This window comes from Anguilla anguilla, chromosome 11, assembly GCF_013347855.1.
Source record: "Anguilla anguilla isolate fAngAng1 chromosome 11, fAngAng1.pri, whole genome shotgun sequence".
In the NCBI taxonomy this organism is placed as follows: domain Eukaryota; kingdom Metazoa; phylum Chordata; class Actinopteri; order Anguilliformes; family Anguillidae; genus Anguilla; species Anguilla anguilla.
Window position 1 is genome coordinate 23,461,274 of NC_049211.1, and position 27,660 is coordinate 23,488,933.

Here is a 27,660-nt window from a genome sequence, read left to right on the forward strand (position 1 = left end):
GCAACCCTGGGCCTGACGTGAGCTGCTGCTGTGGAAGCTTGGAAGACTTTAGGGTGCTAGCCTAGTGTCAGTTCAGCCAGAGGGTAATTATTTTAATCCCAAGGGAAACTCTGCAGTTGTGCCCATTCAGTTACATATTCCTGCTGTTGCATCGCTCCCCTAATGCCCAGTTGTTTACAATAGGTGGGTCTGGTGTTGTGGTTATGAAGGGTGGTGGCTCCTTTACAGGTCACAGAGTGAAACTTTGTATATTGTTTCTGTGAGAATGCTTTCTTTTAGGGAGCCGTGAAGTTTACAGAGCAGCTAGAATGGCAGCTGAACCATTGTACACTCAGGGAAAGTGTTTGTTTGGCCCATTGTTCGCCACATAGCCCCCCAAGGGCAATCCGCTCTGCGCGCCTGTCGTGTCTGCCCAAACACGGGGTTTGATCCTCAAGTGCTTGTTGTCTTTTTAAGTGCCGCTCAGTGACAACAAAGAGCCTCGGTGAGATCCTGTTAAATAACAAGAGGGTCGAACACATCCTGTAGTCACTTTTTCTTGATTTTAAGCTGGGGGACAGGCCAATAAGGGCCCTTTCCTGCATTATATCCTTTTATTTTTATTTCTGTTTGTAGCTTTTCAGGACACAATCCAAGGTGCCTGTTAAAAACCCAATTAATTTGGCAATACCCGTGGAAATGCTTCCCCCAACAGCTGCACCCCACCCACTGTTCTGAGGCCACATCATCACGCAGCCCTGATGAGCCTCCCTCCCCGCGGTCCCACAGAAAAACGAGGCAGCCCCCCTCCCCCCTCGCCTCCCCCCCATTCCTGCAGAACCCTTCACGGTGGCTGCCAGGCAAGTGGCGGCTCATTGCCGCCAGAGAGAGAGGAGAGCGCTGCAAATCAATATTCCATTCACAGAGGGTACGGAACAATTGAGTAAATAGAACTCTCCCAGCGGCCCACTTGTTTTTTAAAGATATCTGGCTCAGAGAAGCAAATATTTGCCTGTGAGCGAGCCGGGCTATTATCATGCATATTTTAGGCCGACCGATGGCATTACCGGTCAGCCACTCCATCACATTTATTTATATTAAGGGCTTGTTTTCGGGACTCGAAAGATTGTGCTTTAAAAAAAAAAAAAAGACTCTTCTGCCTGAGCAGATTTCAGATACCTGTAGGTGTGAGCCATTGGTTAACGAGTTGATGGGAATGTATCTCGATGTTGATGGCTGACAACTGCGAAGGATTCAGGGAAAAAAAAGATTTAATTTCTTCTGCACATGAGCAGTGTTTGCCTTGGAACTGTCATTCTGTGCATTCTGGGCTGTAGCGCATTGTGAGAGGCGTGTGCGGAGGAACCGTTCGCTGAAGTTGTCCTGGTGAAGCAGCCCACAGTAGGACAGCATTGAGCGCTGCCATGTCCTGCTAACACCCGTGTTTCGCTCCTCTGTTCTCCAGTCACAACACTAAGACCACCACCTGGCTGGACCCCCGCCTGGCCAAGAAGGCCAAGCCCCCCGAGAAGTGTGAGGACGGAGGTGAGATTTCAATAATTCCTGTCATTACACTCACACACACACACACACACACAAACACACACTCTCACACTCACATAAAACATACACACTATCACATAAACACAAACACACACACAAACTCACACAAACATGCACACTTTCACATACACAATCTTTCACACACACACACACACACACACACACACAGTACTCTTATGCAGATGCTCGTATCACAGATTCATGGTCAAGAGCTATAAGCAACATACAGAGCAAGCACCCATACACAGCTGTATGCACGCACACACACCCACGCACGCACACACACACACACACACGCAAACCTTCAGAAATGCATATGCAGACACAAGCAGCCCTGCTAAAAACGATTCATAACATTCAGTCTCTCTAACAGATACGCAAACCCTATAATCTTTTGTGCAGCCATGCACACACTCACGCTCGCACACAGACCCTATAATCTTTGGTGCAGTCGTGCACACTCACGCTCGCACACAGACGCAGGCTCCCGATGGCGGGTGCTGGTATCAGAAAGCCGCTGCGACTCGCGGGCGTGGCGCTGACCTGCAGGCTGAGCTAAGGGGGTGGGGAGCGCAGGGGAGACATTAGGCCCTGCCTGCTTTGCTTTCTAATGGATTCTCAAAGACAGGCAGGGAGCTCATCTGCACGCCGAGCCAATGCCGGGGACCCCTCTTGCGTGAAAAGCTCTTTTCGCCGTACGTGCCCGTCACAAAAAAAACGGCACAGAGAACTCGATATTCCTCTCAGGCCGCTAGCAAAACAATCACCCCCCCCCCCCACACACACACACACACTACCCCCGGCTTCCACAGAACAGCCTCGGCTGTCTTTCCTCTATAGACCATTTACATTCTGAACAGGGGTAGCGCCAGCCGTTCCACACGCGCGTCTGCTGGTTCTGAATCCTGTAGGGCGCGGTAGCATCGGATTCCTCACCTTCCATGACACCGTCGATTTGTGTGTGATTTGCATGAGCCTATTTAAACACGCTGCTTCCTCCTGCCTTGTGTTCCACAGAGCTCCCCTACGGCTGGGAGAAGATAGAAGACCCGCAGTACGGCACCTACTACGTGGAGTGAGTCCTTCCTCTTACACCTGCACGGAACCTGCATGGGTCCTCAGGACGTCTAGGCTTCGAATGTTCTGTGCCCTGACGTTGTCCAGGTGTCCAGAGAATGCCACTAGACAACCAAGATGCGTCCAACAAGCCCGTTGACAGGAGATTAGTATTAACGACTCCATAAAGCCCGGATACAGCGTGCTTATAGAGCTCATTTTATTCTCGAGCCATTATTTTATGCCATTAGCCAGGGTGTATCAAAGGATTCATCAGCGCCATCGCTGTGAGCAGCGTGGTTCCAAGCGATTAACGCCAGCGTGCCGTTCGATCCCTCGGCAAGAGGAGGAGACGAGTCGGCAGGGAGGGTCGCCAGGCGGGGGGGAGTTTGTGTGGATATCAGGGTTTCGTCTGCTCTCCTGTCGGCGACGTTGACGTCTGACGCCGAACCGTCTTACTGGGCCCCGCCCCGGCCTCGCGGAAGCGGCGGGGGGCCGCGAGGGAGGCCCCGGGTCAGAGGAAACGGGAAGCGAGCGCCAGCCTCTTTATTATTCCTGCAAGGGCCCTCCGCCATGCGAGCAGCGGGGAGAACAATCCGGAATGTTTACGCGAGGGGTCGAGAGGGCCGCCGACGGCCCTTCTGTCTGGCGGCGCTTTGTTTGGGAGGAATGAAAGCGCGAGACGATGCCTCATTACGCTCGGAGGAAAGGCTGCTTGTGTGGCGCTCGCGAGGGGGGAGCCGCGGCGCACACAGAGCGCGCTCCGAGCGGCGAAACGTCCCCCCGCTTTCCGATCGGGTTAATAACACGCTCAGCGTGAGGCGCGCGCCACCGAAACACAAACAGCGAAGGGAGAGGCGAACGGGGAACCCGACGCGGCGCGCGTTCAGGAGCGGGCGGGGTGCAGACGACCCTGAGGTGCCACAGCGGTCCCACCCTCTTTATGTGACCCACGCGCCGCTAACGTACGCTGCGCTAACATTACAGGCCTTGATTTTACCGCTTAGCCTGGTTATTCTCATCGAATAACCACCAGGAGTAAAGTATAAGCACTCAGCCTGGGGAGTAGAGGAACTTTGAGAGCGTTACAGTAACTGTGCCCAAAGGTCCATTGTTACAATATTATTCATAATTAATCCCACTACGGGAAAAAAAAGAACTTTTCAATGGAGACCTAACAAGGAAGGCAGCATTGACAGCCCCAGCATACGTTTTCCTTCAGTAAGCTGGAACTGAAACGTATTAACGTGATGATACAGTGCGCTGTAATGAACTAGTCAAGTGACCTCAGGGACATTGCAGCCTACATGTGTTTAGCGTGAATTCTCATGAATTGACAGCCAAGAACAAATCAGAATGCTGTATTTTGAAGAAGAGGTTTGTGGGAGTTTCTGTCACAGGCACAGCAAGCGGCCTGGTCTCTGGTTGTCCAGCAGAACATTGGAGATACCCCTTATGAAGGAAAGCTTATCGGCACAGGGAACAGCAGCTTGGGTTGTGGTGGCTGAAATGCGAATGAGAGGAGGAGGGATGCTAAGCTAGCGTGTTGCTCATCGCACAGGCTAGGCCTCACCTCACATGGCTCACCCCATTAAAATGGCTTCTGTTTCAAAATACCAGCCAGCGTGAGTTCATTTTCGACACCTCCAGCTAGGTGCGTCCCAGTGGCATTCAATTAAAGCCAAATGTGAGGAGGCGCTGATTGGGGGGCCATGTCACAACACCACAGAGGGACGTGTGTGTGTGTGTGTGTGTGTGCACGCGAAAATGCTGTGCTGAATGATTAGCATTGTTCACTTTGTGTTTCAGCCACATAAATCAGAAGACTCAGTTTGAGAACCCAGTTCTGGAGGCCAAAAAGAAGCTGAACCAGGAGACACCCGCCGCCAGCCAGCAGGGGGCAGCACCACCCCCAGGTAACTCCTCTCTCCTGCCCCGCACTCACCTGAAGATCAATTGAGCTTTGTGATGTTACGTGAATTTCCAGCAAATTGGCTTTGAATAAGGAGTTCACTTAAAACTATTTGCAGCACTGTGTAGTGTAGCATTCTGTCTAATCTTGTCGGCATGTCAAAATGTTGTGACACCTTGTCCTGGTATGCCAGCTATCTGTGTACCAGCGCTACATAAATTGCTACAAAAACAATAACTCAGAAGCATGAAACGCTTGACATTAACATTTAGTCTTTAACGTAAATAGAAACGCGAGTCCATGTCCTACAGTGGTCCTGTAATGGGATTTTTAGATGCTCCATAGTTTCTGTGAGTGCTTTTGACAGTCAGCCTGGGTACCCAGAGGAAGCTCGCAGCCTCTCAGACACAAATGCACACCCTGGCGCTGGTTCAATGGGTTTCAACAAGGGAGCCGAATGCCAGCCATTCTCCGCGCTGAACATTTTTTAATGAGTGTGGGGTGAATGAGAAAAGGACATTGTTTTGAGATGGTAGCGCACTTCAGTGAAAACCGCCATCCGGTCATTACGCCGAGAAGGCCCTCCTTGTCATCCACCCGCCATTTAAAGAGACAGCGTCGCGGCGGGGGGGTGGAGGGGGGGGAACCTGCGGATCTGTGCCCGTCTCTCCCACCGAACGACGCCCTTTGAAGGCCTCCCCCTCTCACCGCTTGGCACTCCTCAGTGGGGAAAGATGGCATTGGACGGACGTTCACAAACGGGAGCTATTACTCATCCCGCGGGCTGAATGAGGCGAACGTCCGCTGCGGAGAACTTTCAGCGAATAAATCACTTCTCCTTCTCATTCTTCCTGAATGCAACGGGTGATTTAATAATCTTGAAATGCAAGTTAAAAAGGAGCAATTGTGTGAATAATGTGCGCCGAGCGTACTGTACGTGGGTGTCTGTAATAATATTATCTGTGGCACACACTGGGGCTTTTGTGCACACACTCAGCCATTTGGAGCTGCTTTAAATTGTCCGTGCCCTCCAACCCACCCTTGGGGTTTGGCAGACTCTCTGTGCATTGTGCCAGGGTTGGCGGAACCAGGGATTCTGTGTTTATACACATTTAAAGAAGCGAATACTAACACTCTGTGATTTAACAGCCATTTCCAAAGTCAGGATCTGAAGTGTAATAAACACAGGGGCTTCATTTATGTTTAGGGTGTCGGTCCGTGTCTGACTGTCTGTCTGAATCTAATGGTTTACTGTTGGTGTCTGTTTTTCTGTCTGAGACTACTGGTTTTCCCAGCGTCATGTAAGATTGGCTGGGTAGTTTAGGAAAGACACGCCTTGGAATGTGAACTGTGTAAATGTGCTCAGCACTGGACCTGCTCGGCAGCGAGCACGTACGGCACATACTAAGTGAAAGGAAAGCGCTCTATTGTGCGTGACATAGTGCCCTTCGCTTTGAATGCACGCTGAAGGAATGTGACGCGTCTGAGGCGGTCGTTGGAGACGTGCTTCTATCGCACCGCGGCTCTGACACACCAAACCGCATTTAAAATGGAGTCGCAGTCTCCAGGTTCGCCTGAGCGCAGCTGGCTATCAGTCTCATCTGTTTAAGCAGTGCATGCGCAAGCCAAGCTAAACATTCCTTTCAAATGCATGCGCGCACGCGTGTGTGCGCGTGTGTGTGTGCGCGTGTGTGCATGTGTGTGAGTGCGTGTGTGTGTGTGTGAGTGCACACGCGCACGCTCCTTTGCTTTCACCTTCGTGCGCCAGTGTTTCATCGCGGTATTGATTACGCAGCCGCTATGGGGGCGTCGTCGTGACGAGGGGAAAGCTAGCGAAGGCCGCGGACCGCTCTCTGACGGCCGGCCTGGAGAACAGGGCCCGCTGCCTTTCCTTAATCCCTTCACATCAGCGCTCTGACACCTGTTTCAGTCCTCCGGAGTCAGGTCCCCTCCTCCGGCTGGGATTTGCAACAGGAGCAGCATTTGCATGCAAAGCTGCTGGAAAGCCGGGAGCCCGTCGCGTTTCACAGGGCCGGGAAGCGACTCCGCGATCTGGCTGTCTGCTGTTTACCGCCAAAGCGCCTCCTCGAAATGAGAAGTCATCAGGCTGGCAGCACACCCAGAATCCCGCGTGCCCCCCTGAATTATCCATTACCACATCAAATGAAAGGAGGCGGTCCTTATCGGAGGCTGGCCTTTTTGAGCCGGGTGTGTACTGTGTATTGCGCTTGGCAGCCTTGACATCCAAACCAGTTCTGATTAAATTTCTTTATGGACTAGAAATCCTTAGTCAGATAGTCATTATTTTGTCCTAGATCAGAGAAAGCCACTTCATTAAAAAGCCACTAGTCGCCTGTCCTATCCGCGCGGCGGGGACGGTGTGACCCGTTAGCCGTCCAGCCAAGATCTGAGATGCAAACAAATCAGGCTAATTAGGGGCTACACGGAAGGCTAAAGCAGCACGGAGGACGAGTGCGTCCAGCTGCAGCTCCCTCTCCTCCCTCCCTCCCTCCCTCCCTCTCCTCCCTCTCCTCCCTCCCTCCCTCTCCTCCCTCCCTCTCTCATTGGCCCGCGCTCTTCCTCTCGGCTCGGTCACAGGAATTGAGCGGCTGACGGGCTGCTCACGGCGGCGGTGGGGGGAGCGCGTGGCACTTTTTAAAGCGTTGTTTTGACAAGGCTTCCCAGCCTGACCTCTGGTAGTAGCAGGGCCAGTAATTACACACAGCGATCCTTTCTGACATTTAATATAATCACCTCACCCCAAGAAGCCGCCTGTCCTTTTGTGGATGATGAGTTAATCAAGTTGATATAAACACACCCCCCACCCCCACCCTCCCCGGCCTGCCCCCGTCTCCCTGTGTGCCAGCCTTTTTCTGATGCCCGCTGATCGCTCACAGAGAGCGAGGACGCGGCCACTGATCGCTCTGTCAGACGCTGGGATCCAATAGGAAGAGCTTCTCCAAATCACTGGCTTCAAAATTACTGTCACCAACTCTATTCAGCATGTGACTCTGTCTTGGGGGTGGAGGGGCAGGGAGAAGGAGGGTGCAAACACACACACACACACACACACACACGCAGATGACAGATGCTCTTAACCAGCGATATCCTATTAATCATTCCTCCCTTACATGCTTTCAGAATGTTCATCAGCCGATTTGAATGCAATTATGCTATCAAATTCCCATTAGCCTTTGGGAGAGGCTGGGGGTTCTGACAGGAATGCAAGGGTGTGGGTGGTGGTGAAGGGAGGGGGGAGGGAGGGGGGGGGGGCTGTTTTGCTGGTCTCACTAGGAGGATGTCTAGCCATCAAGATGGTATATTGAATCTTAAGTCCATTTCCCCCTGGCCTTGGAGAGAAAGAAAATAGTTCATCCAGTTCCGGGCGCTGTGTAGCGTAGCCCATTGCTCTCTATGGCTGTGCGATTACCGGAGTGGAAAGAGCAGCTCCTCTCCCGCAGACGTGTGGCTCGGAGCTGTCTCCTGTCAGCGGACAGATGGAGTTTAGGCACTGCATTAAGAGCCTCCGGAGCGCACGCTCGTACCTGCACACGTCCCATTCCCGGCCCGGGGACGTCTCTATGGCCGCGCGCCCCACGCGGCGTCCCTGGGGGTACCGCGCGGCAGATCCGCTACAAAGCTTCGCCTCGCCGTCGCCGGACGGCGTCTGAGGGGGTTTGCCGCTATCTGGCGGGTCTGTGTCGGTGAGGCAGTGCGGTGAGGCAGTGCGGTGAGGCAGTGCGGTGAGGCCGCGCTGTAGCGGATGCTAGCGCTTAGTCACATTTTTAAAAATCAAAAACAAAATATTTTAATGGATGTGTGATTAACAAGGGAATTCTGCTGCCAGTGCTCTGGCAGTCTTCTTATCCATTTACTTGGCTGGCATCCTCTTGACAAGCTGCCGGGAACACATTGCTTTGGTGATTTTTATTTCTGTTTTTATTTTTTTTTTTGTTATTCAATCGAGCCAGTCAGCTGGAAGGATCTGTGAGCGTCTCCGCGCGCGTTACCGGGGGGACATTAAAGATCTCGTCAAACCGCCTCCGCCGAGACGGCGGACAGGGGACAGACGGCGCTCAGTCTGCGATCGCGTTCGCGCGGTGACCTCAGCCTGACGGCTCTGTCGCGCTCTCCCTCAGGACCGTCAGAACCGCGGGCGGGGGACGCCGTTCCCCGTCTTCAGGTGCGGAAGGATGGGTTTCACGTTCCGGATTCCGGGCCTGGAGTTGTGGCTGTTAGTCAGAAACGCTCGTCAGGCGCCGGGGACATTTCCTCTTTGGGTCTGCGCGTTTGACAGCCACTTCAGGCTCTGCCCGATGTTTAATGGGTAAACCTCTGGGTGCTGGATTATAATGACTGCACTTTTTACACGGAAATGTGTTTTGGGTAAATGAGTGATTTTACTATTGTAATACTTTTTCTCTCACCCCCCTCCCTCCTTTCCTCTTCTCTCTCCTGTTCTCTTTTTGACTCCCTCTTTTTCCTCTCTCTCTTTGCTCTCGTCTTGTTTCCTCCCTCCTCTTCTTCGTCCCTCTCTCAGAGGAGGCAGGGGTACGGGGCTTCACTCGGGACCCGTCCCGGCTGCAGGGGGCGATGATTCGCACGGCGCTGAGGAAGAGCACGCAGGGTTTCGGGTTCACCATCATCGGGGGCGACCGGCCCGATGAGTTCCTGCAAGTGAAGAATGTCCTGAGGGACGGCCCAGCTGCACAGGACAACAAGATCGCCTCCGGTGAGTCAGTGAGCTCACACACACACTCACACACACACACGCATACACACACACACACGCATACACACACACACACACACACACACACACACGTAAACAGGACTTTTGACCCGTTGCAATTAAAAACATAACTGTGTGTAGTGTACACATATGAGTTCACACTCATAACTTCCTGTGGCACTATAAATAATGACACCTGGTGATGCTGTTGCTGTTGAAGACTGACACATTGGCCTGACTCTGCTGTGGGTTTGCTTGTCTGCCCTGGGGACTCGTAGCAAAGAGTTACAAACGTTCCTCAGTGGCACACAGTGAGGTAAAATCTGGCATGCCGCCCGTGCCTCTGTACCCCATTCCGTTATTCAACTCCTGAAACAGGAGGTTGCCAGTGCGGTTGGCAGACGCCTGGCGCACACGGCTAGCACAGTCGAAGCCGTTTCGGGGTTTTTGCGTCGCGCGGCGCTAGCGTGCGGGTAATCGCTCTGGTTACGGCGGAGGTGTGACGACCGCTGGCCGATCGGGACCTTTTCTGCGTCCCCCTCAGACCGGCGTTGCGGCCGGGCCGCGGTGGCTTGCCGCGACCGTTTTCCCGCCGTTGACTCTGCGCCAGCGCGCGGTGTACCTGGCGCTCAGCTCTGTGCCGCAGCTCGCCTGAAACACTTTTTTAGCATCGCAAACATCCGTGTGACTGCCAGATAACAGTTTGATTGAAAAGGTGCTGTCGTCCGTCTGCCGCAAGGACTCCAGGCAACAGCACTCGCCAACAATAATAAAGGATTCAATGAATGATAACAGAAGATTTTTTTGCCTAGTTCATGAGTAGTACATCTGCGCGCATACATTCTATGGGATGTGGTGTAGAAACGTGTCCGGGAGGCCCAGGCGTACTGTAACGTGCTCGAGCTGAAGAATGATGGGAATGAATGAGCCAGTGACCCTGTGAGCACGCAGACCAGGGGAAAGGGACTCACTGAATGGGTTATGATGAGGCGCGTTGCGGGCAAGCATCCATTGACCTGGCACAGCGAGCACATATCTGTCACGCGTCCGCAAGGCAGATAAAACCCACCCTACGCCGAAAGCAACTGGCCTTCTCACTTGAAAATATCGAATATCTCCCGAGCGGTTGTGAACTTTGACATTCCCTTTGAGGCGGTGACGCTGTATTGATCTGACTGTTCGTGCCTAGACAGAGTAACATGACTGCTGGGCTGAATGGGATGTCATTGAGTGACTGATGGCTGGATGGTGCAGGAGGTGATTGATTGGTAATCTTTCCATGCTGTCTGTGCGCTCTTATATATTTCAGGAAACACTTTATCGATAGATGCAAATAATAACGAAGCAAAATGTCACAGATGTGTATTTTGCTATTATGGGCTGCGTGCTGTGTGCAGTCGTGCGTGGTATTGTTACTGCAGTAGTGTACTGATGTTAAATTGTTTCACAATTTGTTCAATACGTTTCTTAATATTGTTATAGTCAATATTGAGAAGTCGCACATGTTATTATAAGATAGAAATCTACTTATGTAATTGTGGATTTTAAAGACTTCTTAAATAATGTGGTGCAGTGTATTTATCAATCTACCCAACCAGACAAAATTTCCAGGCCCCATTACATATGCTTAGTGCAGGCAGTAAGAACATGTAGCATGAAAATAGCAACACCTGGACAACTTATTTTTTCAGCTTAATCAAAAACCCAGTGATACAAGCAAACAACTGCTTCACATATTTTCACACATATTTTGCAACCTTAAAATAACGTCCCAACATTCTTTGTGGGCCATTGCTGCACTAAGTCAATCCCACTTATGTGGGTTATGCTTCAGGGAATACTGACCATTACTGTGCTCCATATTCTGAGGGTTACTGACAGTAGCTTGTTTGTCATCAATATAAATGAACGTTGACTGTTTTAGCTGTCGATGTTCGCGCTGAATGAGGCGCATAGCTTGTCTGCCGGTCCTCCTACTGACTTGAGGACTATATTACTTACGGGTATTGATTCAGCTCGGGGGTTTCTCAAGGGTGCTGCTTGGTTAGCGTTGCCTTAAATATATTTCCATCCAGGAGCTATATGAAGTAATATGAAGTACAGAAAACGGATCAATGCCTTCTGCTCTGCATTGATCTGACCGAGGAAAACAGTGCTGGACCTGGCCCATGTTATTAGGAAACAGGCAGAGGAAGGAGCTGATGGAGGAGAGGTCAAGAGATCTGTGGTTATGCCGCAGTATCTCAGCCTGCTAGTTATTATGTCTGTTTTCCTGTCTAAAATACATATTCTGCAGACATATATACATACGTATGTACAAACGTACGTACAAACATTGACACTTTGTTGTTATTATTAGTATTATTATTATTATTATTAGTAGTAGTAGTAGTAGTACGTACGTATGTACAAACATTGACACTTTGTTGCTATTATTATTATTATTTATGTATAAATTTTTTTAAAATACAGTCCATTTATACAGCTGGGTATTCACTAAAGCAAGTCAGGTTAAGCACCTTGCTCAATAGGACAACAGCTGTACCACACATGAGAATCAAACCTGCAACCTATGTATTACAAGCCCATTTCTCTTTTTTTATCACCCAAGTTTCTCCTTGCCTATTCTCCACTCTTCCTATTCCTTCTCCCCCACATTCCTTTTAATGCTTTTTCTCGTCTTCCTCCCTCCCCTCCTCCCCGCTTCCCTCCCTCAGGCGACGTGATCGTGGACATCAACGGGACGTGCGTCCTGGGCAAGACGCACGCCGACGTGGTGCAGATGTTCCAGTCCATCCCGGTGAACCAGTACGTGGACATGGTGCTGTGCCGGGGCTACGCGCTGCCCGAGGACCCCGGCGGCAGCGACGAGGTGGGGGGCGAGGCGGCCACGGCCGTGCCGCTCATCAACGGGCAGCCGGCGAACGGCTCCGCCCCGGAGCTGCACTACGTCACCACCGACGCCGCCGGCCGGCCCGCGGTGGCCGCCCTGCCCAACGGGCGCTTCCCGGAGGGTGCGGACCCCGCCCTGCTGCAGCCCGAGCTGGTGAGCGTGCCCCTGGTGAAGGGGCCCGGCGGATTCGGCTTCGCCATCGCCGACTGCCCCCTGGGCCAGAAGGTGAAGATGATCCTGGACGCGCAGTGGTGCCGGGGCCTGCTGAAGGGCGACGTCATCAAGGAGATCAACCGGCAGAACGTGCAGACGCTCAGCCACGCCCAGGTGGTGGACATCCTCAAGGACCTGCCCGTGGGCAGCGAGGTCAACGTGCTGGTGCTGAGAGGAGGTGAGGGGGCGGGGCGGGGCGGGGCGCTAGCACATAGCATTCTCACAGTGTCCTCACAATGTGCTCATAGTGCCCTCTCAGTGCTGTGACAGCACTTTCAGAAGGTTATCACAGTGCTGTCACACTGACCTCACAGTGCTCTTGCGGTGTTATTACAACATTCCTCAGTGTTTGTTTTTGGAGCAGGGGCAGGAAGGGAGGGGGTCGGAGGGAAGCAGGTGCTGCCACGGCGAGGCCTTGCAGCGTATTGTGAGGTGTGGATGCTGATTTCTGAAGGAGGCTCTGACTCCTCCAGCCAGGAGATTAGGCTCAGACAGAGGCCGGTAGACCAGTTGTGCTGGGCGATCTTCTCTAACAGTGAGGTACTTTCAAGATCCGTGCCCTGTAATTTTTTTTAGGGGGAATGAGTGTTTCTTCGCTGTAACACTCTCATCAGTCCACTGTGGCTAATTCCATTCGCCGGCGCTTCCATGGAACAAATCCAATGCGCACACAGATCTATATTCCTTTACCCGGGCGCTTGCTACGATATCAGGTTTCTCGCTGACATCCACACAGCAGGCGAGACTAATTGACTGACTGGCAGAGATTGCAGCACTACAGCTGCACCATCAGCAAGAAGCAATTAAAAAACACTGGAGGCAATACTCAAGACTCAGGACTCTTTCCACACGGTCTGGGCCACAGCCAGGGGGCCTTCTCCTCACACTCCCTGTGCCTCGGAGGGGAAGGGGCACAGGAACAGGAAACCGCAAGACCCTTCGTTCACCCCCCGCCCCACGGAGGGCACGGAAGCAAAGCAGCTTCCCTCTCTTGTAGCCAGGCTAGGTAACGACGTTAGCGTTTTCCGCCTGGCCGCTAAACAGATCATTCTCACATTTTGTGCCGCGCACCATGCTCCACGTTGACAGCGACATTTGTGACATCACCCTCTCCATCCCCACGTTTTTCCCATTAAACACACCGGCCCCCACTCGCCCACGTTCCCACCCCCTCCCCCACTGCTTGCCGCCCGCCTCCTGGTCCCGGGCGGAGAACCCCTCTTTCATTTCCCTTCCATTTGGACGTGTCACATCCTTGGCCCGCATGTAAAGGCCCAGCGCTGCCGTACCGCCAGCTTTGGGCGCCACTTAATCAGGAGGCCCGCCCGGACCCGCCCGGCCCCGCCTGGCCCCGCCTGGCCCCGGCGGGGGGGCCCAGAGATCCTCCGGCTCGGATTCCCACGAGCATTAGCTGTGAGAGCCCAGCGTGAGTCTGACACCACAGAGCCCTCTCTGCCACTGCCCCCCCCCCCCCCCCTCCTCCCTCCACCTCCAGCAGCTGCTAAATCACTGGCCCCGGCAGGACATGCCATATCATTTTCATTTACACAAATGCCTTCTGCCTACCGATGGCAGATACAAGGTGTGTGGGGGTGGGGTGGGGGTGATTTTGGTTTTGCAGCAGGCTTGCATGCGGGGGGTGGGGTTGGGGGATGGATGGGGTGGTCCTCTCGAGCCAGGGAGCCTGCACGCGCAGCGGGGGCGAGGAGCGCGGGAGCTGGGCTCCGTCGGCTGCTTTCTGTGCGGCAGGCGGATTCTGAGCTCTTTCCCCACGTCCCCCGGCGCCCCGTTTATGCATGCAGCCGGGGCGGCGCGCCAGTCACAGATGGACGGCTCCGGGTAAATGAAACGCGCAGGTCTGATACGGCCGCCGCGACACAGATGTGCAGCAGCAATGCGACGCAAGAGCAGCGCTCTGTACTCCATACAGGCACACGCACACGCACACATGCCTGCTCTCTCACATGAACACCCTCACTGTTCTGTCTCCCTGACACATTGATGTACTGTGTGTTTTCTTTTTTTTTACATGGCAGTGTGCGTTATATTGGCTGTGCTCTACCTCTGTCAGTTCCAGTATTTTGTCATTACAGTGCGGTTTCCATATTCCATGCGGGGTGCAGTGCCACCTAGTGGTTGGATTGTGAACGCATAGCCCTGTATGAGTATGGAGACTGCAGTGTGTTTGTGGAGAGGGCTAGTACTGTCCAGGATGAGGGGGAAAGGGGTCATTAGCTTAATTTCCCCTCAGCATCACAGCTCCCACCCACCCCCCCCCCCCCCCGCCCCCCCAACTCTGCCCCCTCCACACACTGGCTGCAGCAGGAGAGCACATCTGCATAATGATTAGGAGGGCAGTCTCTGTAACAGGCTTCTAGCAAAGCATTGGTAATCCATCTGTGCCTATTTACCTGTCCTGGGAAATTAAAGCTTTTCTTTTGCTAATTCCTCTATCCCACACTTCTCAAATCCCTTTATTTTAATCATGTTTTTTTCTGTTCCTCTCTCTCTCTCTCTCTCTTTCTCTCTTTCTCTCACTCTCTCTTGCTCTCTCTCCCTTTCTGTCCCACTCTCTCTCTCTCTCTCTCTCTCTCTGTCTCTCTGCCTGCAGGTCAGACGTCTCCTGTGAAGTCTCTAAAACCTGTGAGTTAAAATAAATGGTTTTAATTACCCCTCTTCCTGGGCCAGGCCTGGGGATGTTCTTGGGCGCTCTCGGGGAGGGTTTTAATGATAACACAGTGCTGGAAACACCAGGAAACACTGAAATGAGATGGGAGATTAATAATTAAAGACGGGAGATATAACTCCTCTTCGCTTGCAGAAGAGCAGACTCGTTGGTCTGCTACATTATTCAGGCTGCAGACGCAAGGCTCGGCTGTTATTCTTAGAGCAGGGCTGCTAAATGAGCTGGCTGGTTATCGCCGGTAGTGAGATGTAACCTGTTCAGAACACCCACTGCCAGCGTCAGTTAATCCCCCTGCTGGAGGGCGACAAAACGAACATGATTCCTGGCTCTCCCGGGAGCGTGAATGCTCTAAGAACTCAGTGTTTTGGTTCGTTCCGTCTCGTCGAGGATTTGGTGAATTAGGCAGATAAGCCGGCTGATATTGGGTACTCTGGCCGTATGTCCGGCGCTGATGTTCCTGTTTTCGCTCCTCTCTCTCCGCGGTTGTAGCGCGAGGCTCCCCTTTCGCTGAAGCAGGAGGCGGTGGCCCCCGGCGTGGAGCCCCCGACCGTGTCCGAAGTGCCCCCGCAGCCCCTGCAGCCCCTGCCCTTCGCCCCCAGCACTGCGCGCTCCAACTCCCCCAAGCCGGACCCCACCGAGCTCTACATGAAGTCCAAGGCCCTGCTGGAGAGCAAGCGTGAGTGTCGAGACGTGCCTCTCCACCTCCCTTCACCCCGGCGGGGGGGGTGCGGGTCGCACCAGCAGGGCGGAAACACACACTGTCTCAGATCATAATCACATCATTGGCGTCAGTGTAGTATAATGGGTAAAGAGCTGGTCTTGTAACCCAATGGTCACAGGTTCGATTCCCAGGTAGGACACTGCCGTTGTACCCTTGAGCAAGGTATCCTGCATTGCTTCAGTGTATATCCAGCTGTATAAATGGATGTAATGTAAAGTGAATGTAAAGTGCTATGTAAAAAGTTGTGTAAGTCGCTCTGGATAAGAGCGTCTGCTAAATGCCTGTAATGTAATGTATTGGTTAACCTGCTGCTTGACAATCCACACTCCCTGATTCAATATGCGATACTGAGAACCTAGATCTCCTGTTGTTAAAAGTAGTGAGTAATCCCATATCCCATTCATGGACTTCCTCTCCCATGGGTGTCTCTTTGTAATTCTGTGCCTTAGGGCTCGATCTCTATGAACTGACAAGCTCAGCCTGTAAATCAGTCTTTATTTAATGTATCGCTCTTAACAATACAAATGTAGCTTTGTGCAATGGAATGCCAGGACAGTTTGGCTGGTTAAGGATGGTAAACACTTAGGAAGTTAAAAGGTGTGCTGTCTCTGCCATGGGAGCCACAGCAGCGCGATTCAGAAGGTAAATAGTGTAGTAGCGCAGTGCAAACAGAGCGAGCTCAAAGAAAAGGGGTAGCCAACAAAGGCGTTTTTGTGTCGGCTGGGTGCCTGGCCAGCACTAAGCTGGGCTTTAGGGCTGAGTAGAGGTGGGGCTGAGTAGAGTTTCACGGGCATCCTGGTAAATCATTCCAGTTTTGGGCCGCTGTGGTAAACGTCACCTTCAGCGCCACCTTGGCGCCAGTTCTGTGTACTATAGAAACCAGTTCTCAGGTGCTGCCATGTAAGTTAAGTTCACACCTCAGTCAAACCGGCAAAATGCCAACCAGCTACTCCTTCCCTCTCCTCGTCCCACTCCAACCAACTTTCCTGCTCTTCCTCTTCCCGTTCACATCACAGCACCCAACACCAAGGATCTGGACGTCTTCATCAAAAGGAACCAAGAGTCCGGGTTTGGGTTCCGTGTGCTGGGAGGGGAAGGCCCAGATCAGCCAGTAAGTACCACCCAGACCTGTGCTACCTCTCACATGCACAGCTCCTGACCTTGAGTGGACCAACAAGCAGTGCAGATGGGCTGTATGGCCTGTTCTCCTCATTACTCATTCTTACGCTCTTACCTTGTGGGGTAGCACCACTGTTTCCCAGCACCACTGCTTTCTCACGTTAAGAGCGCTGGGTTTGTGTACGTCGTCTGCCAGCGCGTTCTGATGGAGCGGGCCCTCGTGCCCGGGTAGCTGTTCTGACGGGGCGGTGCCCTCTCCCGCAGGTGTACATAGGCGCCATCGTGCCCCTGGGCGCCGCGGAGAAGGACGGACGCCTGCGGGCCGGGGACGAGCTCATGTGCATCGACGCCGTGCCGGTCAAGGGCAAGTCCCACAAGCAGGTGCTGGAGCTGATGACCAACGCCGCCCGCAACGGTCAGGTCATGCTGACCGTGCGACGGAAGGTGGTCTACACAGGTGAGTGGCGGTTCGGCGGTTTGAGCCGTCTGGGCACCAGACTAGGGGGCATCAGGGACTTTGCAGATCACATCATGGTGCCATTAACAATGTACTGTAATATCTTCAGATGTTTCAATGGGTAAAGTCTACTCTTTAGATTTTTAAGTTGCTGTGCGTAAGAGTGCTAGCTAAGTAAATGTAACGTAATGTAATATTATTATGAGCCCCAGGTGGTTGGTTAAAATCGCTGAGAAAACTGGGACAGTGATTGTTTAAACATTGAAGGATTTTTTGATGTTGGTTCTTTGTCCGATTCACTAAGGCGCTTGGCACCCATTGGTCCATCTGTGCAGAAAACAGAGAGCTTATGGGAAGCTTTTATTGGATAATTTGAGCCAAAACAGCCAATTTGGCCAAAAAAATAACAGATAATAGAATATGCAGCATTTTATTTATGGGATGGGATGCCGATCGTGATTTGTCATTGTGTCGCGCTCTCTTGCTCTTTCTTTCACTCTCTCCCTTGCTTTTTTCCATACGCATACATTATCTCTCTCTATCTATCTCTCCCTCTCTCTCTCTCACTCCCCCTCTCTCTCTTTCTGTCTCTCAGAGGGGGGTGCAGAAGAGGATGGGCCGCAGCTCCAGGCGCCCCCCGCCGTGGTGAACGGCTCTCCCAAACTGCCCCGTGTGGAGGACCCCGTACCCGCCGAGCAGGAGTCCTACGACGTCACGCTGCAGCGCAAGGAGAACGAAGGCTTCGGCTTCGTCATCCTCACCTCCAAGAACAAACCTCCACCTGGAGGTAAAACTGCTGCTCCCCCTGCAGGATGTACACTAAAGGAAGTTTTCCACAGAGTGGCTCTCCTACAGTAATAACACCCTAGTGCGTGTGACATCACAGTGCTTGATCACTCGTAGCTTAGGCTGCAGTAAAAGGTTTCCATATTGGCACATCTGCTAGAACAGTATTTTATAAGCCTGGCTCTGATTGGCTACATCCTTTAACCGCCTGCATGCGCCAGGTTTTGAGTCTCGCCCACCTGTTATTTTAGTGCTAGCTCGTGCGGCGGCAGAATTAGCATCTCTGCCTGGAAAGGGCCCTTCGCGGGTCACGCCGCCCAATCGCTTTGCATCGGCCTCCACGCAGACAGCTGGGGAAACGGCAGCAGCCGCTCACAGCACAGAAACGCACGCCGGGCTCTGCGATACGTGCCCAGAAACTCAATTCACCCACCCCGTCCCTTCCACCCCCTCCCCTCCATATCACCAACACCATCTCTGCTGAGACCAGAGAGTTCAGCGTCCATTTTTCCTGAATCCACAAATGAGCCGCTGCAGCCTGCGCTGTGGAGAGCAGGCTGTCAGAAGCTGCAAATGAGGTGGCAGAGAGGAACGGGGATTACACAGTAGACGCACAGATTGAGCTGCAGCCCAGACAGGTCTGTGCCTCACTATTAAAAATGCAGCAAAGGCCCCATGTCATTTTACATTAGGGCCTTCATGCTGAAGTGCCACTACACCGAGCTCAGGTTTTGACACTGGACACCGCAGCTAGAACAAGCCTTTTAACTTGTTCTACATGTGCATGATCTCTGCTCCTCTCTGTCTCTCACCTCTCACTCTCGCTCTCTCCCCCTCTCCCGACACGCAGTGATACCTCATAAGATCGGACGCATCATCGAAGGAAGCCCCACCGACCGCTGCGGACGGCTCAAGGTGGGCGACCGCATTTCGGCGGTCAACGGTCAGTCCATTGTGGAGCTGGCGCACAACGACATCGTGCAGCTGATCAAGGACGCGGGGAACGCCGTGACCCTCACCGTGGTGCCGGAGGACGGTAAGAGCCTCCGGGGCCCGCTCTGACTGTGATGTGTCTCTTTCTGTGAATACAACGTCTTTTTCTCTTCCCGGCAAGGATTTGTGAAAACAGAGCTATTTGCTTTGAAATTCGAGTACAGAATATGAAAGAGTGTGTGTGCTCTCCATACCTATACATGAGATAGCTCTCGTGTTCTTGTGGGTCTGTGTGTCTATGGGCGTGCTCGTGCGCATTTGAGTAGCGATCGTTACATGAATATTGGAGTTGTGATGTTTACATGCATATTTAAGTAGTGATTATTATATGAATATTTGAGTCGCGATCTTTACATGTGCATTTGAGTCGTGATCTGTGCAGTGCACTTGCATTTGAGTCGCGATGTTGACATGTGCATTTGAATAGGGTGTTCACATGCGTACTTGAGTAGTGAAGTTTATCTGTGTATTTGAGTTTACATACGTGTGTATGTGTCTGACTGCGGCTGACCGGCCCCCCCTCCCCCTCTTCTCTCAGACCACAGCGGGCCTCCGTCTGGAACCAGCTCCGCCAAGCAGAGCCCCGCGACGCAGCACCGAGCCGTGGGCCAGCAACCGGCCAACCGCGAAGACCGGTACGCCACCGTACGCCGCGGTCCCCTCCCGGCCACAGCACGACAAAGCTGAGCCTGAAAAACACCTGACCATAAACCCCGCCCACACACCCTGCTCTGTCCCCGCTAGTCAGGCGTGACAGAAACAGGTCCTCAAAAGTGTAGGAAACTCTGTTCCCGGGAAGGGTGGGGAGTGTAACCAATCCCAAGCCGGGGGCCTGGTTGGAGCGAGTCGAGCGCTACCGCGGCGGTTCTGCCCTCCCGGGCCGCCTGGTTGGCGGGAAACCGCGCGATTGGGGGAGAGATCAGCGGGTCTCGCTCCGTCTTTGATCTTCCTCTTTAAATGAGATTACCTGTGTCAGCTGCTTAATCCATTACTGCTGGAACGACTCCCTACAACATTATCCGCGCTAATTGCTCAGAGCTAGCTGGAGGAATTAACTTCTTCAGTATTTTCGCCTCTTTTTAAGGAGTCCAAATGTTTATCTTCTTTTTCTTAACTCAATTCCCGAATGCACGGCTCAGGTCATCCGTCTCTTCAGTAAGGCGAAAAGACTGCTTGCTCAGTGAAGAATTCAAAGCCCTTTCATGGTCTGGGTGAGCCGTGCTTTTGAAACGTTATTGCAGCTAAAGCTCCATAAAGGCAACTCAATGAGCCCCGCGAAGCACCCAGCTCTTCTGCTGCGGGTTTCTCGCGGGAATTATGCGAGAATTATGGCGCCTGTCCTTGATGATGCACTGAACCGCAGACACACTGTGATGTGCGCCATTCTTTTCAGAAAGGAGAATGGTCTGGCAGTGCTCTGGCCTGGCGTTGTAATACACGTGTGTGTGTGTTGTTTTAGTCCCAGCCAGGATGCAGATGACAAGGAGGGGGTCCCCTGGGCGGAACACAAGAGCCTTCCACAGAGCGAGCCTGGAACTCTGAGCACCACGGGCCCCAAACAGGTGAGACCGTAGCACCTGCGCGCCTGTGTACTGTGGAGGGTCATTACACTGGGGAGACGGGGGAGATCACAGTGCATGCTATGGAGTCTATGCAAGGGGAGTGTGTTTGCGTGTGTGTTTGCGTGTGTCTGTGTGCGTGTGCATCTGCGAGTGTGTGTGCGTGTTTGTGTGTGTGTGTGTGTGTGCGTCCGTGTGTTTGGGTCTATGTCCGTTTGCGTGCGCATGCGTGTGTGTCAACGTGCGACAGGGAATGTGCGCACACTTGCATGTGTGCATACATGTATGTGAGTGAGTGTGCATGAATGTGTGTGTGCTCTGTACATATGTAAGCCATGTGTGACTCTGCAGGGCTGCTTCCACGTGGAGCTGGAGCGGGGGCAGCGTGGCTTTGGCTTCAGCCTGCGGGGGGGCAAGGAGTACAACATGGGCCTGTTCATCCTGCGACTGGCCGAGGATGGCCCCGCCCTCAAGGACGGGAGGGTACACGTAAGTCTGGAACCAACACCCCGACCGGCGCGTCTGCACAATCAGGGCTCCAGCCCCACGGGGGGAGACTGTAGTACAGTGTGTTCCTCGGGAATAACCCTGAACAGTCAGGCTACAAATGGAAAGCAAACACGTTGTTTACACATGGATTCTAAGTCACGCTAAGGACAAGGCTGCTCATTGTAGAAACACTCTGTAATGCACTCCGGTACCCTGAGGGACACCAGCAGTGAGCTGGTAAGATGTCTGGGTTCTGCTGGCCTGGCTCTGGCATTATGTGTGTGTGTGTTTGTTTGCAGGTTGGGGACCAGATAGTGGAGATCAATGGGGAGCCCACCCAGGGCATCACCCACACTCGGGCCATCGAGCTCATCCAAGCCGGGGGTAACAAAGTCCTGCTGCTGCTGAGACCTGGCCTGGGCCTGGTTCCTGACCACAGTGAGTACTTGAGTACTCTTACTCATTCATTATTTTGTGTGCCTGATGCATGTTTTACAGCAGCAGACCCGCTTAAAGGTGTCACAGAGCTGTTTCTCCAAAGGGGGGGGGGGGGGGGGGGGGAGGGCATAGGCTACACATAGGCTATGCATGCTTTCAGCTGTTATTATGCCAATTCATTTTGAATGATGTAAAAACAAAATGAATTTAAAAATCTGACTCTCCAATGACATTTTTTTCTGAACATTTAAGAACGTGCTGGCAAGTACTTGTTTACTGGAGTAATCAGTCCCACTCCTAGTTTAAACCCTGCATCCAGACCGATTCAGTGCTCATTGTTCAAACACTGCATGGAACACAGACACAGACACACACACACGCACACACACATACACACACGCACACACCAGGCCTGGGTCATGTATGTACTTTAAATACTTTTGATGCTGGTAAAATTTGAAAACACTCCTACAGACCCCTGAGAATCTTTTTTTAAAAAAACTGTTATTAACCAAAACATACCTGCAGTACTGGTGTAAACAGATGTTTCTTTTTAAATGGTAAATGATCTGCATGAATTGTACTGGTGACTAAAGGGTTAAAATATTTCAAATTGTTATTTGGCTCAGGTTTGAAACAAACACGAACACGTGCATCTTCATAATTAACTTCCAGTGTGTTATGTTGCGATAATTCTCCACAGAGCGTGGTCCTGTTTCAGCGTGAGGACAGGTGTCTTGCTCGCTTGCAGCTCACTCTTGCTTTGCCTTGGCATCTCTCTCTCTGTCTGTCTGTCTGTCCTCTTCCTCCAGGTCTGAACTCTTCCACCCTGTGCTTCTACATGAAAGCCGAGCATCACTAAAGGCCTCACTGCTTTTCTCGGTCTGTCCCTAAACACCTTGGTAAATCTCTTCTTCCTCTTCCTGCTCCTGCTCCACCGGCTCCTCACCTCCTCGCTCTCCCTCTCCGCCATTTTCAGAATCCCCCCCACCCACCTCCCCTGCACCCGCTCCCTACCAGCCCAAACTGAGGGGTTCAGAAGAGCACAACATGCACATACACAAACATGCATACACACACGCACGCCACACTCACACATACATATATATACACACACAAACACACATGCACACAGACACACACACACACACACACACACACAAGCACGGACACACACAAACAAACACAAACACACATGCACACACATGCATATACACGTCTGCACATACATACACACACACAAATCCACATACACACACATACTCACACAAACAGGTCCAGTGTCTGCTCAGAATGAGAACCATGCAGTATGCTGGGGAGGAATAAATAAATAACTGCACAGATTCTCCAGACTTATTTATTCATAGACGCCTTGTACATCTTGTATGTCTTCAGCATTTCCTTGTCAATGTTTCTGCTGGAGGGGTCATTCTGAGGTCACCCCAGAATGCTTCCAGGTTCTTAAAGTATTAAAAGGGCTTGAGCGAGGCACATCAGAGAAAGTTATCCCAGACGGTAGGAGCTTTGAGAAGGCAGCCCAGGGTTAGAAGTGGTCATAGGCTCTAAATCGGCTTCTTAGATACGGGAACGAGCTGCTGTAGCAGAGACCCCCCACAGATCTGCGGTTCATTGAACATGAATCCATTCCAGCCAGAGCGGCTCGAATTCACAATCGGGTTTTTGAGCTACACCTTCCTCTGCTTCACGTCTGGCAGCCCAGCACTCGTCAGCGCTAAAAAATCATATTGAAACTCCAGCGCTGGGGAGGAACAGTAATAACTTGTGTTTTATGCAGCCACCGCTGTTACATTGCAGTACACCTCATTTTCCGTCTTGTTGAAAAGAGGAATGGGGGCCTTCCGGGGTCTGAATAGCGAAGGCGGCGTGGTTAGCCTCCCCTTATGACGGCGATTGAACAAACTGTTTGTGTATTAACTGCCTTGCTGTGTGCAGCAGTGCTTCAGGAGTTTGATTATTTTAATCATTAATTCTCAGCGGTGCATTCGAGCAACAGTTTCCCCTTTTTTGTCAGGCAGAATTGATTGTTTCTCATTTACCCTTGGAGAATGTTTTGTTTAGGAAGTGTGCGCTCCGTACATGCTGTTGTTTGCCCGTTTGAAAGGCGCCCTCTCTCCATTTCGCTCCAGGTAAAATGGTTTCACCCACAAGCTTCCCAAGAGTTTCAGCGTCAGATGAGCAGTCATCCCCTGCTGCCCCCTCCTCCATGTCCATCTCCACCTCCACCTCTGAGCCCTCCCCAGCACCCGCCCCCGTCAAGGCGCAAGAGGAGACCCCCGGCTGGGACGCGAGCGCCCCTCCCCCTAGAGCTCCCGAACCCCGAGCCGGCGACAGCGAGCGAGCGGGCCCCGAGCCGGTCCGCGAGCAGGCCGGCAAGGCCCGAGGGCAGCAGCCCCCCCCAGCAGCACCACCACAAGCAGCCCCCCAGCCCCGAAACCCTGGAAACCCGGAAGTCCGTCCCCAAGAAAAGAGACTCCAGCGTGGAAGACAGGGCTGGCAGCCCGCGCAAAACCACCGGGGGCCAGGGGGGCGGCGCTAGGGAGCGGTCCCGGAGCCCGCGGAAGACCGAGAGGAAACCGCCCGCCCCCACCGATAACACCAAGAGCGCTTCGGCCGGCCCGCGAGAGGCGGAGCCCGGCAAGGAGAGGAAGGCCCGCGCGCACAGAGACAGCCGCGCCTCCAGCCCCAGGAAGTCAGCCGCAAAAGAGCAGGACGCTGTCGCCAGGCAACCGTCCAAGAGACAGGAGGAGCAGCAGCCCAGGAGGGCGGGGGGGCAGCAGCCCGGCGCCGCCGGTGCCGAGGGCAAAGAGAAGAGACGCAAGGACGAGGACGCCAAGCGCCGGCCCGAGAGGGAGGCGGCCGGAGGCAGTAGGGAGGCGGCCAGGGCGACCAATGAGCCACGTAGGAAAGAGAAGGAGGCGGGGCGGGAGGCCGGGGCCCAGCGATCCCACTCCCAGGCACACAGAGAGAAGGGCGGGGCAGAGGATGCGGGCACCCGGAAGGAGCAGAGAGAGAAGGAGAAAGAGAGGGAACAAGACCGGGCGAGCAAGGAGTCCAGGAAGAAAGGAACAGCCACAGAGGAGAACAAAAAGGACCCCAAGGGCTCCACCAGCTCCATCCAGGAGCCCCCCTGCAATGGGAACCCCACCAGCAAGAAGGCACTCATAACCCCTGGCCCATGGAAGGTCCCCAGCACAGAAAAAATCATGTCCCGGTCAGAGGTGACCCGAGAGGCAAACTGATGACTTATGGGCAATGTAGTCATCAGAGAAGATACAGGCCATATACAGCTCGTTGGCCTCCATTTTTAAGCTAGTCGCAGCACACCAAGGGCATATTTGTGATGCTGTGTACCAGTATAATACATCCACATTGGTTCAGAGTGCACATTAGTTTCACCTCTGCACCACATACACCATGAAGTCAGCTTTTTCCTTGTTTCTTTGCCTTACGTTTTATTTTTATGGTCTTTTGGTAATTTCTTTTTTTTTTTTTTTTGAAGGAAGAACAGTGAGGACATTCTCATTTTTTACCTGTGAGCTCTGCCTAGCCAACAGTGATGTCTGTCAGTCCTATTACGTGCCAACCGGGGGCTCATGGGAAGAACTGTGTCCATGTCTCACCTTTTCTGTCAGGCTTCCATGTACAGTGAAGAAAATTGGCTTCTATCGCTCACAGGCATATGAAGGATGATATTCTGTGCTTCTAAGATCCACAGACTTGTGTACAGACATTCAGCTGCATTTCCCCCTTCCGCCTCCAGGGGGCTTCATTTACTGCATGCGTTTACTATGTTCTATCCGAGGTTTTCGATTGTGTACCTTTTTGGCAACAAGGAGGTCCCTCCTCACTGTTTTCTGTCTGTATCTAGAAATCCAGTCGAGAGACGTTGATTGAATATGTACACGTCGTGTGTAGACTCCAGATTGCTATGTAATCATCAGCTTTGCGGTGGATTTTAGACTTTTTGAACCATAGACTTGATATGTATCTTATTAAAAAAAGACCAGATACTTGTGGTTAAGTATATTGTTTACTACATGTATGTTTATGATGAAGCATATCTAAATTATTGAGATATATATGAAAAAAGAGTATATAAATATATGTATCCATTCTGAGCCATTCCACATTTTGCTGTCGTGCTCCAGGTTTAATTCAGAGTGCTAAGGGCCTGCACCATCCTTCTGGTCGTTATTGTTGTTAGCAGCTTTTCTTAGGTTGTCTGTTAAAAGTGTGTATACAGCAAGCAGGCAGGTATGTGTTATATACAATGCAATAGCTTGAACTGTCTTTTTATTATATGTGTGTATCATTTGGCTATGCATATCCCGAACTACTCTTGGGGAAATTCAAATTTGGTCTTCTTTCACATGAATGCTTGGCTGTGTGATGCCCTAAGATACTTTTCAAGTAAGCTGATTCAAAGGCCTACTGCTTTGTATTTCATTCACAGTAAATTGTCAGCATTAATGTACATTATCTCTCAATATCAGCATTTATGCATTATTCATTTGATGTTCCAGGAGCTCAGCTTTCAGTGTTTTTGAAAAATACCATAGAAATGTTTCAAACTTTGAAGATTTTATTACAGTACATTTTTAACAAGACAGCTGCCACATGTTAGAGATGACTGAAAGCAAATATCATATGAAGTCTTTGGGGGTCACAGTGTATGTGTGTGTGTGTGTGTGTGTGTGTGTGTCTGTGTTCCTGTAGGTGTTCCTGTATGTCTGTGTGTGTGTGTGTTCTTGTGCATGTGCCTGTACATGTTTGTGTGTGTGTGTGCGTGTGTGTGTGCGCGTGTGTGTGCGTGTGTGCGCGTGCGAGATAGAGAGCGACATTGTGTTCTCATGAGGAAGGTGCACTATGAAGTATCATCTTTAGGTTAAGTGGTAGATTATTATTGCTGAATGGGATACACAGAGTACAAGACAGTTTAATGAAAGTGCATGGCTTCATGTTGAAGGCATCGTGCTTATCTTTGAAGGTTGAGCTCAGGGGAACACTCACATGATCATATCTACATATGATTTATATACATGCAATCGTGAAATACTTCACAGTATGCCTGTTGTATTACCTACTGTACAAAGTGAACAACGATTAAAACAGACAGGCCACTGCGTTAATGTCACTGAGATATGGTTTGACTCTTGTGCTTGACCAGGTGGATGATTTCTCAAAACTCTCGTTTTAAGTTTCCAAAGAAAATGTTACTTTTTGAGAGAAAAAAAAAACACTTTTATACTCAAGCAGAGGGTCAGAAGGTCATTTACTCTAGGCAGCATTGAGGAATATCCATTTGAAACAAACTCCAGAACAAAGCCCAGCATCTCAGTTTTGGGTGGTAGAGAAATGGTTTCAGTGACAAGATCTTGTCTCTTCCATTCTGTTCCCAGGTAACATATAACTTTCTCACAATGTTGCTCTAACTTCTTTTCCTCTCAATATGGCTACCATATTACTCAAAACGGATATGTGCGTGTGTTAGATGGGCTCCAGTACTTTGTTGAGCCCGCTCACTGAATTAAGTTCTGGAACTGTATGGACTAAATCTGTTCTTTCTTGTGGATATTCCGTGGTGCTGCTAACCATAGCTTGTGGGATTGAGTGCTCTTTTGGACTGTTCCAACACATATTCATGTCATCTGCACTGATGGTGTTTTCCCCAAGTCTCTCATAGTCCATACCAGTGTCTGTTTATAATAATGTGGCCTTGCATCGCTTTAACAGAAAAAGCCTTTTTGGTCTCTACATTATGTGGTAGTTGTAAATGTTTATAAATTGTACAGCACCTTTATAAATACTTGCAGAGTCCTCATTCAAATAAAATCTGTAAATCGCTCCATTATTTTTTTAAGTAATTGAAAAGAAAATGATTAAAAGTGGAAAAAGGAAATTATCTGGTCATGGCATTCTGTTCATGCACTGTAAAATAAAGTTTTATTGAAAAAAAAAACATCTCCTGTTTTATTAGTAGTAGTTTTAATGTCGTTTATATTTAATTGATTGTGTCTGTAAATTAATCAGTGTCATTTTACTT

General features: G+C 51.5%; 1 protein-coding gene across 2 annotated transcripts in view; it reads left to right on the forward strand.

Moving 5' to 3' along the window:
* Nucleotides 1–24,298, forward strand: part of magi3a (membrane associated guanylate kinase, WW and PDZ domain containing 3a) — a 117,284-nt gene extending 92,986 nt beyond the window's left edge. The window contains exons 6-22 of one of the 2 annotated variants that reach the window (XM_035383420.1): nucleotides 1,445–1,524; nucleotides 2,560–2,617; nucleotides 4,408–4,514; nucleotides 9,051–9,242; nucleotides 11,960–12,526; nucleotides 14,960–14,991; nucleotides 15,524–15,710; nucleotides 16,772–16,866; nucleotides 17,139–17,331; nucleotides 17,927–18,118; nucleotides 18,968–19,153; nucleotides 19,649–19,745; nucleotides 20,570–20,672; nucleotides 21,021–21,158; nucleotides 21,458–21,596; nucleotides 22,409–22,498; nucleotides 23,744–23,881. In XM_035383420.1, coding sequence (XP_035239311.1) covers nucleotides 1,445–1,524; nucleotides 2,560–2,617; nucleotides 4,408–4,514; nucleotides 9,051–9,242; nucleotides 11,960–12,526; nucleotides 14,960–14,991; nucleotides 15,524–15,710; nucleotides 16,772–16,866; nucleotides 17,139–17,331; nucleotides 17,927–18,118; nucleotides 18,968–19,153; nucleotides 19,649–19,745; nucleotides 20,570–20,672; nucleotides 21,021–21,158; nucleotides 21,458–21,596; nucleotides 22,409–22,458 — 2,416 coding nt within the window. In that variant the 3' untranslated portion in view covers nucleotides 22,459–22,498; nucleotides 23,744–23,881. Of the gene's footprint in view, nucleotides 1–1,444; nucleotides 1,525–2,559; nucleotides 2,618–4,407; nucleotides 4,515–9,050; nucleotides 9,243–11,959; nucleotides 12,527–14,959; nucleotides 14,992–15,523; nucleotides 15,711–16,771; nucleotides 16,867–17,138; nucleotides 17,332–17,926; nucleotides 18,119–18,967; nucleotides 19,154–19,648; nucleotides 19,746–20,569; nucleotides 20,673–21,020; nucleotides 21,159–21,457; nucleotides 21,597–22,408; nucleotides 22,499–23,743 lie in introns of both variants that reach the window. The other variant, XM_035383419.1, reaches the window with a different exon arrangement.
* The last annotated feature ends 3,362 nt before the right edge of the window (nucleotides 24,299–27,660 follow it).